General features: G+C 48.4%; 1 protein-coding gene across 20 annotated transcripts in view; it reads right to left on the bottom strand.

The window, feature by feature from the left end:
* Positions 1-17,335, bottom strand: part of ZNF618 (zinc finger protein 618) — a 204,947-nt gene that overhangs the window by 42,846 nt on the left and 144,766 nt on the right. For 13 of the 20 annotated variants that reach the window (XM_025282288.3, XM_044940493.2, XM_044940490.2 and 10 more), the window contains 5 exons: positions 14,356-14,445; positions 13,437-13,472; positions 13,268-13,345; positions 3,083-3,142; positions 2,456-2,545 (listed from right to left, as the gene is read on the bottom strand). In XM_025282288.3, coding sequence (XP_025138073.2) covers positions 2,456-2,545; positions 3,083-3,142; positions 13,268-13,345; positions 13,437-13,472; positions 14,356-14,445 — 354 coding nt within the window. The remainder of the gene's footprint in view (positions 1-2,455; positions 2,546-3,082; positions 3,143-13,267; positions 13,346-13,436; positions 13,473-14,355; positions 14,446-17,335) is intronic. The other 7 variants (XM_025282293.3, XM_025282296.3, XM_025282297.3 and 4 more) reach the window with 3 other exon arrangements.

Genomic DNA, 17,335 nt, shown 5'->3' with positions numbered 1-17,335 from the left:
AGAAATGAACACATATGTCCACAGAAAGCCTGGTACAAGCATTTCCATAGCAGGTTTATTCGTAATAGTCTAAAGCTGGAAACAACTCAAATGAACAAGCAAATGGCTAAACAAACTGGTATTTTCATACAACAGAATATTGCTAAGAAGTAAAAAAAAAAGAACTGATATAACAACATGTATGAATCTTCTTCCACCCACAGTCAGTCTACATCCCTCTGGATGCCCTCACCAGACCCAGGGGCTCTCAAGGCCTGGCCCTGGTTACCCTTAATGAAGCCATCAAGTATAGCCTCCAATTCCACACAGAACCTATGGACATACAAATCACTAGATCCAAAGGCCACTGGAGGGGCTACTTCTTGGTCAGCTTTAAGAATTAGTCCTCTGTTGCATTTAGCCTAAATCTCTCACTCTGTATTTTAAACACAGATGATCCCAGAGTCTCTGGACTTCAGCAATAAAGAGATGCATTCAACAAACAGATGCAGAAAGACAAAGAGAGTCCATAATGGACAGAACAACAAAATGAGGAACGGAGAAAGAGAGGACAGCCCTTCAGGAGAGAAGTACCTGGATGTTAGGGGGAAAAGAATCAGGGAACAGATGAAGTACCCATTCCCATTGTACCAACTAACACGTGATGCAGAGGAACTTCATAGTTACAAGTATGGGCCTGGAGGTTGCTTGTCAGGGCTCAAAGCCAAGTCCTTCTTCTTATTAACTCCATGATCTTATTCAACTTGTTCCAAGAGTCATTTGGGGGAAAGAGAAGAAACACGTCCTCCAAAGGCTGAAACCCAAGGGGCAGGCCGGCTTTGTAACTACCAGCACCGTAAGCGCACTCTGGGTGAGTAACTGTAAGTGCGCCCAGGAGAGCGCAGGTAAGCAGGCATCCGTGGACAGTGGCCCCTTTCCCCGCCCATGGACAGCGGGGACCTCAGAAGGCTGAGTGGTGGCGCTCAAGCCACAGCCCTGATGTCTCAGCAGCAGCAACACGAATGGGCAAAACGGACGGGTCAGTGCCCACCAAGCGGAAACTGGGTCCTCTCTCCCCCACTCGCAGGACCTTGCCAGGTAACCCACACATCCTTAGCACGGGGGGTGGGACATGTTCCTCTAGTTGGGCCACTGCAGATGCCCGCCTGAGGGTCTCCGTAAGGAAGAGATGACTTGAACCCAGACTCCTGGGCTGAAAAGACCTTGAGAGCTCCCACAGGAGGGAAACTTGAGCCCAGAGAAGGGAAGTGACAGACTCAAAGGTCATGCAGCAGTCAGGGGCCAAGCAAGACAAGAATCTTAGGGAAGCTGGCTCCACCACCTTCAGGGGCTCTGAACACCTCTCCCTGCCCACCTGAAGGCCCTCAGGGGGGTCACGTGCCTGTGCCAATATCAGGGCTCAAGGAGGGTCGGGCCTCCCACACTGTGGACACCTTGAACCCTGATGGCCTTGCACAATCCCTCCCCCTTCCTGAAATCTTTCCACCTACTGACTGTGGAGGGAGATCCCCACAGCTCTGTTGGGACAAACAAAAGCAGAGATACTCTCAAAGACCTCATAAACATTCCCCCCTACTGCCCTGCAATTCTGGTTAAGCCCCACCCTGTCAGGACTCTGGTTGAGAACTGAGGGCTCATCTACTTAGGGATCTAAGGATATAGCACCCCTGACACCCAGAAAGGAAGCTGGCAAATCGGAATGGAAGGCAAGGATGTCCCTGTGGTAGGGGTCCTTAGAACCCTTTCTCTTCCAGGCCAGGGGAGAAGGAAGAGATTGGGGGCCAGAGGCAGGATGGGGCCTGCCCAAGGCCACACACAAGCCTGTGACCCCACTGGAACTGATACACGGGGCTTCTGAGGCCTGGCCTGGCACTCCTTCTGACTTCACACCCTTCCTACCTCCAAGGGCAAAGCTGTCTTGTCTGGCCAATCATGCTCTAGCCTGCATTTAGGCCCTGCACTGGTTCAGACTGAAGGTGCTGGCTTAATGGGTGGGGACTCAGGAACCTTATGATGTGCAGGTGCTTAGAAGATGGCATCACTGACTCAAGGGACATGAGTGTGAGCAAACTCCGGGAGAAAGTGAAGGACAGGGAAGCCTGCGTGCTGCAGTTCATGGGGTGCAGAGAGTCGGACACGACTTAGCAACTGAACAACAAACACGAGGTGAGGACAAGGCCCCTGAGGACTCGGGCAAGTGATGCCCACCCTTCCGAAGTCCAGATCCCCGTGGGCCCCAGGCCTCTGAGACCTTCGGGAGAGGTCTCAGGCTTTCCTGGCTTAAGGGTGGGACTTTTTCAGCTCCTGCAGGCAGGTGGCTCCAGGTCAGACCTGGATACTGAGAGACTGGCCCACCCAGCACAAGTTGATCCTTGCTTTCACCCTCCCCTGGCAAAACTCCAGAGCCTCAGCCTGTGGCTGGCTCGCCCCTCCCCCAAGCAGAGAAGGTACTCACTGATGGGGGCGTGTAAGGCCACGTGCTCCTGGTAGGGCGTGTAGTACTTGTACTGTTTTCCACAGAATTCACAGGTGTAATTGCCGGTTTCTGTCCAAGAAGAGAGAAGTGTGGGAATGGGTGCCTGGTTCCCATCCAGAAGCAGCAGTGTGCTCCCTCCCCCCAGACTCCTCATTCTGGGACCACCAGGTAGAATCAGCAGCCCCTGAGTCAGACTGCCCAGGTTCAAATCCCAATTCCTCTATTTCAAGCTGTGCGACTTTAGGCAACTCTCTTAACCTCTCTGAGCCTCAGTTTTCCTATCTGTAAAATGGGGATAATGACAGGCCCACCTTATAGGGTTGCTGTGAGGATTAAATTTGTGTGTCACATGCTTAGAACAGTACCTGGCACACGCTGTCCTCCTCCATTGCTCCACCCCCAGACCCCGGTGCTCAGGAAACGTGTGGTGAACTGACTGCCCTCCAGTGCTAACCTCTTCATCACCCCCTGTTCAAGCCTTGCCCTCTGCAACAGCCACACCTGGGCCCCCTCATCTCCAGGACGTTCCCTGCCCCCTAACACCCCCCACCCCCTGGCAGAAGGGGTCACCTCTTCCTCTCGGGTCCCACCGGACTTCATCTTTACCTCTCTTTTGGCACTGCCTAACTTCTTTCTTCTTAAAAATTTCTGATGTAATATTGTTCACTGGGGGAAAATTATAAAATACCGATAAATACAAATACAAAATTTTAAATATAAGAGAAACTTCAATCATCTATAATCCCCCAAAGTAGCAGGTACCCCATGGGGTGGAGCGCTCACCTGGCCACTTGCCCTAGATCCGGCCTCTCACTCCCATCTCATCTCTCAGTGACATCAGCCGTCAGTCTTCTACGGGCCTTGAATTAACCGGCCCTGATCTATATGCTCTTGGTAACCTGGCGCATTCAATTGACAATATTTTGTGGACATCTTGCGCAAATCAATAAGCATTGATCTCCACTGCATTTATTGGCTGCCTGGTTCCCACTGGACTTTGAAATTTGCTGAGCCAGTCTCCTAAGCCAGAGGACACTGAAGATTGTTTCAAAATTCTTTCCTTATAAAAAAAAATGCTGTGATCTCCATCCTCATAGAAATTTTTGCACATCTGCTCATTATTTTTGCACATCACTGCAAAATAAAGATTATCCCTCATAATCTGTGCACAATACTTCTTCAGGATAAATTAAGGGTGTGTGTTTTTAAGGCTTTTGATAGCCAAAGCACCAACTACTTATTGAAAGGTTGGGTCAATTTTCATCCCCATAAGAAAAATATGAAAATGACTGTTTCCAGAGTTAAGTACTATCATCTTCTTAGTGTGCCTGAGAGGGAGAAATATATTGCACTGCTGATTTTATTTTCCATTTCTCTGAGTTCTCAGGAAGCTATTTTTCAGGATTAATGAACTACGGTTTTTCTTCTTTGGCTTTCCTATTTGAATTTACAGTCAATGTTTCTATAGGCATGTTTACCTTGTTAAAATCGCTAAGAACTCTATAGATTAAGGACATCAACATTTTGTTCTATAAGTTACATGTATTTTTTCTTCATTGGTTTCTTAGTCTGTTTACAGTTTTTTCTTGGCATACAGAAGCTTTAAAAATTTTAGTAGCTAAATAATTTTTGTAACTGAATCACCAACACTGGGAAAGATATATTATTTGCTCTTTGTAGGCTTTTAAGTTGTTAGATCAACTGTTATTAATTGTCTCATTCAGACTCTATATAATCTTGTTTCTCTTCTCGCTCTGTCAAAGACTAAGTGTTGTGATCAATTTTTCCATTTGATTGTGTTTCTAAAATTATTTTGTATATTAGATATAATGTTGTTTGATGCAGACAGGCTCATAAGATCAAAACCTCCACTGTGAACCGGATCCTTTATTAATATTACACAATTTTCTAACACTGCTGCTGCTGTTTAGTCACTAAGTCATGTCTGACTCTTTTGTGACCTAATGGACTGTAGCCCACCAGGCTCCTCTGTCCATGGGATTTCCCAGGCAAGAATACTGGAGTGGGTTGCCATTTCCTTCTCCAGGGGATCTTCCCGACCCAGGGATTGAACCTGAGTCCCCGCTTTGGCAGGTGGTTTCTTTACCTTTGAGCCACGCTGCTGCTGCTAAGTCGCTTCAGTCATGTCCGACTCTGTGCGACCCCATAGATGGCAGCCCATCAGGTTCCCCTGTCCCTGGGATTCTCCAGGCAAGAACACTGGAGCGGGTTGCCATTTCCTTCTCCAATGCATGACAGTGAAAAGTGAAAGTGAAGTCGCTCAGTTGTGTCCGACTCTTAGCGAGCCCATGAACTGCAGCCTTCCAGGCTCCTCTGTCCATGGGATTTTCCAGGCAAGAGTACTGGCACGGGGTGCCATCGCCTTCTCCGTTGAGCCACGGGGGAAGCTCTATTTTCTAACACTGCTTCTCAAATGATGGTGGTCCCTCAGCATCACCTGGGAACCTATTAGGAATGCAAATCCTCGGGACTTTTTGATTTTCTAAAAGAAAAATCCTAGGTATGGGATCCGGCAAACTGTTTTAACAGGTCCTACAGAGAATCCTGAAGTGTGGGCAAGTTAAGAGCTACTGCTCTAACTTTTAATTATATTGTTTAGTTAGTTTGCCTGGTATTCATATTATTATTATTAATTGTTGATAATGACTGTGTTAGATTCTTCCTGCTACTTGTTCACACGTGTCTAAAGCCATTATCCTAAAGTTTTTTGTACTTTCATTTATCAAACACGTATTCTGCTAAATGCTGGTACAAAATGTTGAGCAAAAACAGTCATGACAGTCTAGAAATAGAGAAAGGAAATACAAATAATGACACAAATTTAAAATTCGAAGCACAACAGGTGTTCTTAAGGAGAACAGTGCTATGGAAACCCTAGCAGGGAATTCAGTTTAGTTAAGACAGTAGGGAAGTGCTCCCTGGGAAAGAGAAGTGTAAAAAATAAGGAATTAACTAGTTATGTCTCTAATACACTAGTAACAACTGGATGTTGGGTTTTTTTTTTTTTTTGATTGCACCATGTAGCTTGCAGGATCTTAGTTCTCTGACCAGGGATTGAGACCAGGCCCTAGCAGTGAAAGCATCGAATCCTAACGACTGGACTTCCATGGATTACTTTAAATTAACCAGAGAATCTCTGTCTTCTAATAAAGGAAATTATGACATTTGCTTTCATTGCTATTATTGACTTGGTTTTATGATTCTTTTTTTTTTTCCTGGTTTATTCCCTTAGCTTTTGGTTGTTTGATGTATGAACCCTCTTCTTTGCCTTTCCATTATTCTCTGGTATTCCATCATTTTCCAATATTCTCCATTGCTTTTAGATGGTCTCATTTGCTTTTAGAGAAAAGATACATTTCTCTAATTTTTATATTCAGGCAAGATGTGATATTTTTATATCTATTATCATTGAGAAAGACAGTTCAAGTCAGTACCTCTCAAACTTTAGCCTGAATAAGAATCATCTAGAAAAGCTGTTCAGAGAAGGCAATGGCACCCCACTCCAGTACTCTTGCCTGGAAAATCCCATGGGCAGAGGAGCCTGGTGGGCTGCAGCCCATGGGGTCGCAAAGAGTCGGACACGACTGAGCGACTTCACTTTCACTTTTCACTTTCATGCATTGGAGAAGGAAATGGCAACCCACTCCAGTGTTCTTGCCTGGAGAATCCCAGGGACGGGGGAGCCTGGTGGGCTGCCGTCTATGGAGTTGCACAGAGTCGGACACGACTGAAGCGACTTACCAGCAGCAGCAGCAGCAGCAAAGCTGTTACAACAGATTTCTGAGCCCCACCTTGGAGATTCTGATTCCGCAGGTCTGGTGTCAGGCCTGAGAGTTAACATTTCTAACAGGCCTCCAGGACATGCTGATGCTGCTGGTCTGGGGACCTCACTATGAGGACTGGCTTAACCGACTTCATCGTATCCCTCACCGGTTCCTTCTCGGGTTTGAAAGTTCATTCTTAATATTTTAGAATAATCTCTGTCTTCCTCATTTAATTTTATAATCAGATTTGCAACATTTTAAACTTACTTCTAGTTTACCTGGGTTCAGTATTCACCGCAAGTCCTCCTGCACTGTGAATTCAGTTCAGTTCAGTAGCTCAGTCGTATCTGACTCTTTGCGACCCCATGAATCGCAGCACGCCAAGCCTCCCTGTCCATCACCAACTCCCGGAGTTCACTCAAACTCACGTCCATTGAGTCGATGATGCCATCCAACCATCTCATCCTCTGTCGTCCCCTTCTCCTCCTGCCCTCAATCTTTCCCAGCATCAGGTTGACTCATTTCAAATGAGTCAGCTCTTCTCATCAGGTAGCCAAAGTATTGGAGTTTCAGCTTCAACATCAGTCCTTCCAATGAACACCCAGGACTGATCTCCTTTAGGATGGACTGGTTGGATCTCCTTGCAGTCCAAGGGACTCTCAAGAGTCTTCTCCAACACCACAGTGCAAAAGCATCAATTCTTCAGCACTCAGCTTTCTTTATAGTCCAACTCTCACATCCATACATGACCACTGGAAAAACCATAGCCTTGACTAGATGGACCTTTGTTGACAAAGTCATGTCTCTGCTTTTTAATTTGCTGTCTAGGTTGGTCATAACTTTCCTTCAAAGGAGTAAGCATCTTTTAATTTCATGGCTGCAATCACCATCTGCAGTGATTTTGGAGCCCAGAAAAATAAAGTCAGCCACTGTGTCCACTGTTTCCCCATCTATTTGCCATGAAGTGATGGGACTATGAATTAATGCCTCATAATTGAGCCCTTAAATCTATTCAACCAGTCAGTTCATTGGAGTATATCTTCAAGTAATTTTTTTTTGAAGATGGGTTCACAGGAGAAACAGCCTGATTTTGAGCCCTTGCTTTTTTCTTTACACATAAATAAAAATTTGTCTAGATAAAAAATTTTTAAGATTGCAACCTTTCCCCTGTAGAACATACCCCACGATACTTCAGTATTTAGTATTGTAGGGAAATCGGAGGCAAGTCCACCTTGGAGTCACTGAGTCACTTGAAAATAACTTGCTTTTTTATTTCCAGGTGCCTGCATTCATAAGGAGTCACTAATATCTTTTAGTTATGGTATTTTATATTGACTCCCTGACATATGACAAGCCTTTGAATCTGCATACATAGGTCTTCCTCTAGCTGAGCAATTGTTTCTTCTATTGAATCTTTGGAGTACTGCTTCCGGCCCACTGGGGGAGGAACACCAATGATCTGGAACAGGTTCCCTATTCTCTGTATTTATCATGTTTTCCTCTTACAATGTTCATCTGTTCAAGTTTGTCCTTCACATCATTAATTCTGTCTCTGCAGACCAATTCTGCTCTTTACTATCTATAATGAAGGCTTTAATTACATACCAATTCTGTTCTTCTGTTTCCTTTGTCTCTCCCATTCTTCTCATCTCACTCCTCCCTGCCTTTTCATCTTGTTGCTTTTCCATGATGCAGCTTCCTTTCTCACACAGGTCATGTTATGGACTGAACTGTTTCCCGCCGCCCCCCACCCCCCTATTTAGAGGCTGATGCCCTATCTCCAAAATAGATGCCAATGCAATGCTATTTGGAGATGGGGCCTTTGGGAAGTAATTGGGTTTAGATGAGGTCATGAGGATGGAGGCAGGGGGTGGGGGTGGGGGGTCCTTCATGATGGAATTAGTATCCTTATAACAAAAGGCACCAGAGAGTTTGCTCTCTTTTTCTTCTCACCATGTGAGAGTGTAGCCAGAAAGAGGGTCCTTGGACCAGAACCCAACCATACTCTCACCCTGATTTCAGATTTCAGCCTCCAGAACTGTGAAAAAAATAAATTTCTATTATGTAGGCCAGTCTGGGGTAGTTTGTTATGGCAACCAGACTGAACTAAGGTCATATTTTCTCATACTTGACTGTGGCTGTCCAATAGGATTTCCTCCCAGGCTCGCTGGTACATCACTTTCAGACGCATACTCTTCCTCTAGGTCTCCTAAATTCCTTTTCTCGTCATGCAGAATTTTCATAATTCCCAAGTTTTCTTTTTTTAAAAACAAAAACCAAAAACTTTTTAAGTCACTCTTCCTTCAGTTCACTCAGTGGTGTCTGACTCTTTGCAACCCCATGGACTGCAGCATGCCAGGCTTCCCTGTCTATCACCAACTCCTGGAGCTTACTCATGTCCATCGAGTCGGTGATGCCATCCAACCATCTCATCCTCTCTCGTCCCCTTCTCCTCCGGCCTTCAAGCTTTCCCAGCATCAGGGTCTTTTCAAATAAGTCAGTTCTTCGCATCAGCTGGCCAAAGTATTGAAGTTTCAGCTTCAGCATCAGTCCCTCCAATGAATATTCAGGACTGATTTCCTTTAGGATGGACTGGTTGGATCTCCTTGCAGTCCAAGGGACTTAACACCACAGTTCAAAAGCATCAATTCTTCAGCACTCAGCTTTCTGTATAGTCCAACTCTCACATCCAAACATGACTACTGGAAAAACCATAGCCTTGACTAGACGGATCTTTGTTGGCAAAGTAATGTCTCTGTTTTTTAACATGCTGTCTAGGTTGGTCATAGCTTTTCTTCCAATAAACAAGTATCTTTTAATTTTTATGGTTGCAGTCACCATCTGCAGTGATTTTGGAGCCCCCCCCCAAATAAAGTTTCTCACTGTTTCCATTGTTTCCCCATCTATTTACCATGAAGTGATGGGACCGGATGCCATGATCTTCATTTTTTGAATGTTGAGTTTTAAGCTAACTTTTTCCCTTTCATCAAGAGGCTCTTTAGCTCTTCTTTGTTTTCTGCCATAAGGGTGGTATCATCTGCATATCTGAGGTTGTTGTTATTTCTCCTGGCAATCTTGATTCCAGCTTGTGCTCATCCAGCCTGGCATTTCGCATGATGTACTCTGCATATAAGTTAAATAAGCAGGGTGACAATATTGACAATATTGACAACAGCCTTGACGTGCTCCTTTCCTGATTTGGAACCAGTCTGTTGTTCCATGTCCAGTTCTAACTGTTGCTTCTTGACCTGCATACAGATTTCTCAGGAGGCAGGTCAGGTGGTCTGGTATTCACATCTCTTGAAGAATTTTCCACAGTTTGTTGTGATACACACAAAGGCTTTGACATAGTTTCTAAAGCAGAAACAGATGTTTTTCTGGAACTCTCTTGCTTTTTCGATGATCCAATGGATGTCGGCAATTTGATGTCTGGTTCCTCTGCCTTTTCTAAATCCAGCTTGAACACCTGGAAGCTCTTGGTTCATGTACTGTTGAAGCCTGGCTTGAAGAATTTTGAGCATTACTTTGCTAGCATGTGAGATGAGTGTGACTGTGCAATAGTTTGAACATTCGTTGGCACTGCCTTTCTTTGGGACTGGACGCTTCCTTATCTAGGTACAAAAATCAAGTAATGTCTAAATCCAGATGTACTCTGTTTCAACAGACTTGAATAAATTGTCCTTGATCATCCCATTATCATGGCAGACCATCACCACAGGAGCAGTTCTCAGATCTGCAGCCGAAGAGCAAGCTGACACAGGGGGCCTCTTAGACCAGCTCCGTCTTTCTGGCAGGACTCCTCTGCTCTGTTCTGGCTTTGGCTTCCTGCTCATCGAGTACCTAGCTCTCTGATTTGCACAGCTGACGTGGATGTGGAAGGTGTACTTCCCAGCATGCACTGCTGCTGCTGCTTCTCCTCTTCTCTTAACCTACAGAGCTCTACCCACGAGAACCAGTCTCTCCACAGGGCACTGTAGGTCTACCAGCTCCCCTTATTCTGTGGCTCATCACCATCATGGTTCTGTAGCATCAGCCAGCCTACAAAAAGTGGCAGAAGCCCAAGAAGCAGGATTCTTATCTCTCAAGGCAGCCCCTGAGTTGTAACTCTTACACAAACATCTCCGTTCCACAGCATCAAGCTGGGAGCCAAACTCAGTTCAGTTTTCTCAATGCACTTCTCTTCCATATAATTTGTGATAATTCCTCCCAGGTCCCAGCAACTGGCTGTCAGATGTGGATACTGACACAAAGAACAAGTTTCAGCTTGCTCTGTACCTTTCTGGGTAATTAACAGGTACCACGTACTTAATGTTTTCCATGTCAATGTCAAGGACTATGCTAATTCCTTTACAAATATAATCTCATCTAATCAGCACAACCATCCTGAGAGGTGAGCTTGACTGTCACTACTGTGATTAGAGAGATTATAAAACTCGCAGGACGTCACGCAGGCATTAAGTGTACAGCTGGGGTTCATCTCTGGGATGGCTCTAAACTCTCGACTGTCTCTCGGCAACGTCACTCATTTGTTAAGCCCGGAACATGATCCAGGCGCTGGGTTAGACACCTGATGTGGGCATCCTCCAACAGCACTGAAGAAGAAATAGATGTTCTTTTTTTTAAAAAAGTCTTTATTGAACGTGTTACAACATTGCTTCTGTTTAATGTCTTGGTTCTGAGGCATGTGGGATAGCTCCCTGCCAGAGACTGAACTATGGCGCCCCTGGCACTGGAACGTGAAGTCTTAACCACCGGACCACAGGGAAGTTCTGAGATAGATGTTCTTGTTCCCACTTACACGTGAGTCAAAGGACACTGAGAAGGAGTAAAAGAAAGTGAAAGTTGCTCAGTCGTGTCTGACTCTTTGTGACCCCATGGACTATACGGTGCATGGAATGCTCCAGGCCAGAATACTGGAGTGGGTAACCTTTCCCTTCTCCAGGGGATCTTCCCATCCCAGGGATCAAACCCAGGGATCGAACCCAGGTCTCCCCCATGGCAGGCAGAATCTGGGAGACCCCGGTTCGATTCCTGCGTTGAGAAGATCTGCTGGAGAAGGGATAGGCTACCCACTCCAGTATTCCTGAGCTTCCCTGGTGGCTCAGCTGGTAAAGAATCCGCCTGCAATGTGAGAGACCTGGATTCGATCCCTGGGTTGGGAAGATCCCCTGGAGAAGGGAAAGGCTACCCACTCCAGTATTCTAGCCCAGAGAATTCCATGGACTCTATAGTCCATGGGTTCACAAAGAGTCAGACACAACTAAGCCACTTTCAAAGTGGGTAAGCAGCTAGTAAATTGGGGATGTCAGCGTTCAAACCTGGGCTTGTGTGATTCTACAGCTTATGTAGTCTACACTCAATCTCCCTAATTATGATGCTACAGATGAAGTGGGGGTGCTGTGCTGGGGCTGCTGTTAGATGGAACTGGAGCAGTGGGAGGGGAGGGTCAGAGATCTCAATGTCCCTGTCCTGTACTGGTCTACGAATGTCTGTCATGGGGCATGTCTGATTTACATCTGGGTTTTCCCACAGTCTAACTTCCAGCAGTTCCAGTGTGAAGGATCTCATCATTTTCTTCAAGAATACTAACGTCACTGTTTATCAGATGTTTACCATGCACATGACAGGCACCATGGAACCCCTTCACAGATGCTATCACATCTCCAGTTCCCTGAGTGTTTTAAGAGGTAAAGAAAAGGAGAGGAAGGAGGAAGGTCCTTCTTCAGAGGTCCATCCAGCGCTTTCCCAGGGCCAGGACCAGGCCCCACCCTCTGAGACTTGTCTCTGGCTTCGCTGTCCCAGCTTCCTTGACTCTCCTTTGCTGAACTTCCTCATCCCTTCAATCTATGTATGTGTGCATATTTTCACAAGCTGCCTTAATCCTCACTGCCATAAGCAGCGCCAGAGGAGGCCTCCTCTCGCTGAGTAGCAAGAGAGGCATGGGAAACAGAGGGAGGAGCAAGTATGCAAAATCCTGAAGGGCTGGACCGGTCTCACTTGTGAAAACCCCGCCCCCGCGCCCCACCCCAATCCACACTCCCTGCAGCAGCCAAAATACCTTCCTACAATGCCAGTCTGATCAAGTCCCTTCTCCACTGGGTGAACGCCGGCTCAGTCCCCTCGGGATGAAGTCTAACTGCCTTCTGGTTTCCAAGGCTCTATTAAGATCTGAACTCAGACCCAATCTGGCTTTCAGTTTCTGGGACAAGTGCAGTTCTCCTGCCTTCACATGGTGTGCAGGGGCTCGTCCCCATTCTCAGCCCCACACGGAAGCCTCCTGGATTCCCAAGGCTGGTCAGTCACCTCCTGGCCTTGCTGCTCCCCACGCTTCTAATGTTGTAACTACTTGCTTATTGACTGAATGCCTGCCTCCCACCCCCACCATGTAAATTACCCAAAACACGGCCGCATCTATCCTGCTCACTGCTGTGTCCCTACAACACTCAACACACGTGATGCTAACAGGTAGGTCAAGTGAATGGCTCCTGCTCCCCAGGGGTTTACTGGGGTGAGGACTAGAGCATCCGCATGTGGCTCCCCTGGACAGCTTCACTGGCTAATAAACCCACTCGAGAAAAATAACAACAGTATTTTCTGAGCACTACTATGTACCAGGCACTGTGCTAATGAATAGGTGATTTATAGCCATGATCTCATTTAATCCCCCAACAAACCTGCGGCAAAGTGTCCCCCTTACTCCACAGGTGAGGAGCCGGGGCTCAGGATGGCTAACAGATCAGCCACCAAGCCTGTGCTACCTTCACTGCTCTGACCTGGGCCCTGTGCTGTCCTGTTGCTTCTCAAAAACTAAAGTCCTACGAGTGACTGACCCATTTGACAGGTGGGCAAAGTGAGGTACAAGGAGGCCAGCGGCTCACTGGCCAGAGCCAGTTGCTGCAGGATTCCCAACACTACCCCTTCCTGGAGTGGGACCTGCCCTGCTGCCCTCGGCCACCCCCTGCCTGTCTCCCCACCCGACCCCGGCCCCAGAGAGAGGCCTGCATACTTGGCCCGATTTTCTGGAATGGTTCCGGGGGCTCCTCCTTCACCTCGTCAGTGGCCACGACACCTTGGTCGAAGGGGTCTGTGGGAGAACACACGGCCCTTAGCACCCTGGTAACCAGGTCTTAGAGCTCAGCTGGGGACAGGGAGGTGGGCTGCCACCGAGGACTTACCTGCCCGATTCTCAGGGGCCCCTTCCACACTAAACACTGTGCCCGGGCGGGAGGCAGCAGCCGCAGAAGAAAAGAAGCAAACAGGAGCCCTGTTAGTCCCTGCCTCTGCCCGATGCCCCCGGCCTCGGTCCCACGAGCCTGCCTTAGCCATTGTGGATGCCCCAGACAGCCAGGGGCCCCAGGAGGGCACGTCCTTCTGTTCCTCATCCTCCCCATGGGGCTGGGACCCTCACCCAGGGCAGGAAGATGCTTTCTGGCTGGCCTGTTTTTAGATCTCCGCCATTCACTGGAGGGGCCAGGCAGCAGAAAAAGAAGAAGGGATAAGGGGATGGGAAGAGAAAGAAGAGGAGAGAGGAGGGGTGGGCCAGTGGCTATAGGGATAGGGTCTGGATGTCAGGGCTTGACTCCGGCTGGGGGTGTGGGACTAGAGAGAGAACCTTCCAGGATCCTTTCCCAGGCGAAGACCCTATTTCCAGGATTCTTAAGATTCCAAAAATAAATTACCTAAATTTATCGTTCTAATTTCTAACTCTATAATCTAAGATGCTAAAATATCATCATTCATTTTAAAAAATTGGTTTAATTTCGCCAGAGCATGTGAATACTCAACATGAAATCGTAAAACGAACTGATATAAAACTGCTGATATTCGACTGATTTTTGACCTACAAAAACGGCAATTTCACTTGGGTTACCCTAATCAGAAGTGTATACACAGGGAGCATGGTGGGGACCTTCCCTCGCCCAGAATCCTCGCAAGCTGGCCACTCCGCTCGCTCGCTTGCGGTCTGTCTGCGGCCTGACCGTCTCTGGGTCGGGGAGGGAGGGGAAGCTGAGGGTGGAGCAGGGGCCTGGTGAGAGCCCGGGAGAAAGGTCTGTTTGCACGACTCCGATCCCAGGGGTGAGGGGCCTGACTCACCATCCACCGCGTGCAGATCTCGGTGCTCCTGGAAGCAGCTGTAGTACTTGTACTTCTTCCCGCAGATGTCACACGTGTACCTGAAGTTGTCTGTGGAGGATGGAAGCACACGGGGTTAGCGGGGCTTCGGGCCCTTGAGGGCCGTGAGAGGTGGGTCTGGGCCAGACTGGGCCCAACTGATGATCCGTGGAGAGGAGCCCCTGGGGTGTTAAGAGTCTTCTCCAGAAGGAGACCGGGGAGCCTGGAAGTCACTTTCAAAGGCACTCCCAATGGCACCCCGTGTGTGCTGAGCTCCTAAGGGCCGGGTTCATAACTGGCCCTCCTTCCTTTGTGAAGTTCCATGAGAATAACCATCCCGGGAGCTGGTGATGGACAGGGAGGCCTGGCATGTTGCCATACACGGGGTTGCAAAGAGTCGGACACAACCGAGCGACTGAGCTGGTGGTGGAGCACTGCACTGCGAGAAGCCAGGCCAGGAGCCAGCAGGCATTTCCTGCATTTGTCCCTGCAGCCAAGGGAGGAAGTAACAACCATCAAACACTCAAGGGCACCGAGGATCGGAAGGGACCTGCCGCAAGCCCCACGGCAAGGCGGGCCTGCGTGTCCCCTTCATGGGGTCCAGGCATCCACCATCCTACCAGGCCCTACCATCTCCAAGCCTCTGCCCCAGCCAGCTGCGAAGTGGTGCGGGGAGAGGTGGTGGGGGTGGAGGAGAGTCTCGGTCCTGGCCTGCCTCACGCAGACTGCCAGCAAGTACCAACCCCACCATGGGACTCAGGGTCCCCCATCTCCCCCCTAATTTGGGAGGGTGGTAGATGAGCTAACTCCCAGGGCCTCTCCCGTGCTGACGGTTCCAAAATTCCAAGCCTGGCACATGATCTTTGCCCGTGGCCAGCAATCCAACATAGACCACCTCCCCCATCACGTGCCATCTGGACCATAATCCTTCTTGGACATCTGGGGAACAGAGGTGGATAAGTCAAGGCCACCTGAGTCTGCTGGCTCCAGGTGGGTTCCTGCCCCTGCAATGCCCCCATACTGGTCACTGCTGGTCACCCTGCTGCTACCTGCCCCGTGTGTCTCATCTCTGTCCACACTGCCTCTCTCCTACCTACTGGGCCACGTACACCTGCCACCTCTGAGAAAATGCAAACCCCCAGCTTTCTGCCACTAAGAAGCGCCCCCACCCTGCTCTGTCAAATCCCAAACCACTGCATGGATGGGGCCACATCCCCAGGCTCATCTAAGGCTGGAGGGAATTAGGATGAGATTTATACCCAAGGGGAGAAGGGCAAAGTGAGTTTCTTGTCAGTGAGACCATGTCTCCAGAACCCCAGGAGAGCTCAGCGTCTCTAGGAATGCCACTGCTAATCTGCCTTGGGAGTCAGGCAGGCCCTGTAGTCAGCCTCCCCCAGCTTGAAGTCAACTTCACCACCTTCAGGTGTTATTAACGTTGGACGTGTGCCCTAAACTGTCCACACCTTGATTTTCTCATCTGTAAAATGGGAACGATAAAAAAAATTCATCTCCCAGAATTGTAATAAAGGATAAATGAGCACAAGACATAACATGCAATAAATATGCAGTAAATGGCACCTAATATAGTTGAACAAAGGGAATGAATGCAACAGTGGCAAGAAAGCTGGATGTGGAGCTCACCTTTGAGGTTCTTAGTTGAGAGACTGGTAACCAGGTCTATGCCTCTATGCACGCCTGTGCTCTTTTTCTCACAAATACATGAAAGATTCTGGACTAGAAGGCGTGAGACTTGGTTTCTCTGCCCACCTCCACCCTGAACAAACTGCATGACTTCTATCTGGGACGTGGTATCCTCCTTTACAAAAACAAGGCGGGACTGAACCTTCTCCCCAGGACTCCACGGCCAGGCTCCCATCACAAGGCCGGGGTGTGAGGACGCCAGGCTTTCTGAGCAGGTGTGGCTGCCCGGGGGGTCAGGGCAGCAATGCAAGACTGAGGGTCAAGTCGAGCACACTGGCCACAGGGAAAGAATACTGCAGGGAGGAAGGGAAAAGTGACGGAAGGACCAAAAATACCTCAGTCCCCAAGTCCTCCACAACCAGTGAGCCTCCGGGAATGACGGAAGCCAGATGGAGCATAACAGGGAGGGCATTGAGGGGCTGCCGGAGAGGCGGGGGCCCAGAGAAGCCAAGGAAGGAAAGAAAAATAGGGAAGTTCTTCAACTGTGCGGCTGACCACAGGCAGGCGAAGAGAAGGGAGCTACTGAGGGAGAAGGAGCCAGGGGCCAGGCAGGAGCGGGGTGGGGCTCAAGAGCGGACACGGGATTCGCCATCTCCTGCTGCAGGCCTGGGGGCAGGTGCCTGGCCAATCTGATGCTCAGATTCTCCAGAAAACGGAGAGGTAGTCTCAGCCGCACTGGCCTTTCATGTGGTGTAAGAATCACGTGGTAAGAGTCCCTTGGACAGCAAGCAGATCAAACCAGTCAATTCTAAACGAAGTCAACCTTGCATATTCACTGAAAGAACTGATGTTGAAGCTGAAGCTCCAAAACTTTGGCCACCTGATGCAAAGAGCCGACTCACTGGAAAAGACCCTGATGCCAGGAAAGACTGAGGGGCAAGAGGAAAAGAGGGCAACAGAGGATGAGATGGTTGGATACCATCCCTGTTTCAATGGACACGAGTTTGAGCAAACTCTCATGCTGGGAGGTAGTGATGGACAGGGAAGCCTGGCGTGCTGCAGTCCATGGGGTCACAAAGAGTTGGACACAACTTAGCGACTGAACAACAAGAAGAATCCAAAGAAAGAGTGGATGAGAAAGTGCCTCAGAAAAAAACCTGTTAGAACCCAAAGGAACTAAGGTCCTTCCTACCTCCTTGAACTACTCTGTTTTGGATTTTCTAGCAGTGGGGGAGTCCTGTTTGTTTATTATTTTAAGAAACTTTTTCTGGTGGTATACCAAACAAGTAGAACAGAGGTGCCCAAACTGTGGCCTGCCCAG

Source organism: Bubalus bubalis, chromosome 3 (assembly GCF_019923935.1).
Source record: "Bubalus bubalis isolate 160015118507 breed Murrah chromosome 3, NDDB_SH_1, whole genome shotgun sequence".
In the NCBI taxonomy this organism is placed as follows: Eukaryota; Metazoa; Chordata; class Mammalia; order Artiodactyla; family Bovidae; genus Bubalus; species Bubalus bubalis.
This window is presented reverse-complemented; position numbering and strand designations above follow the sequence as displayed.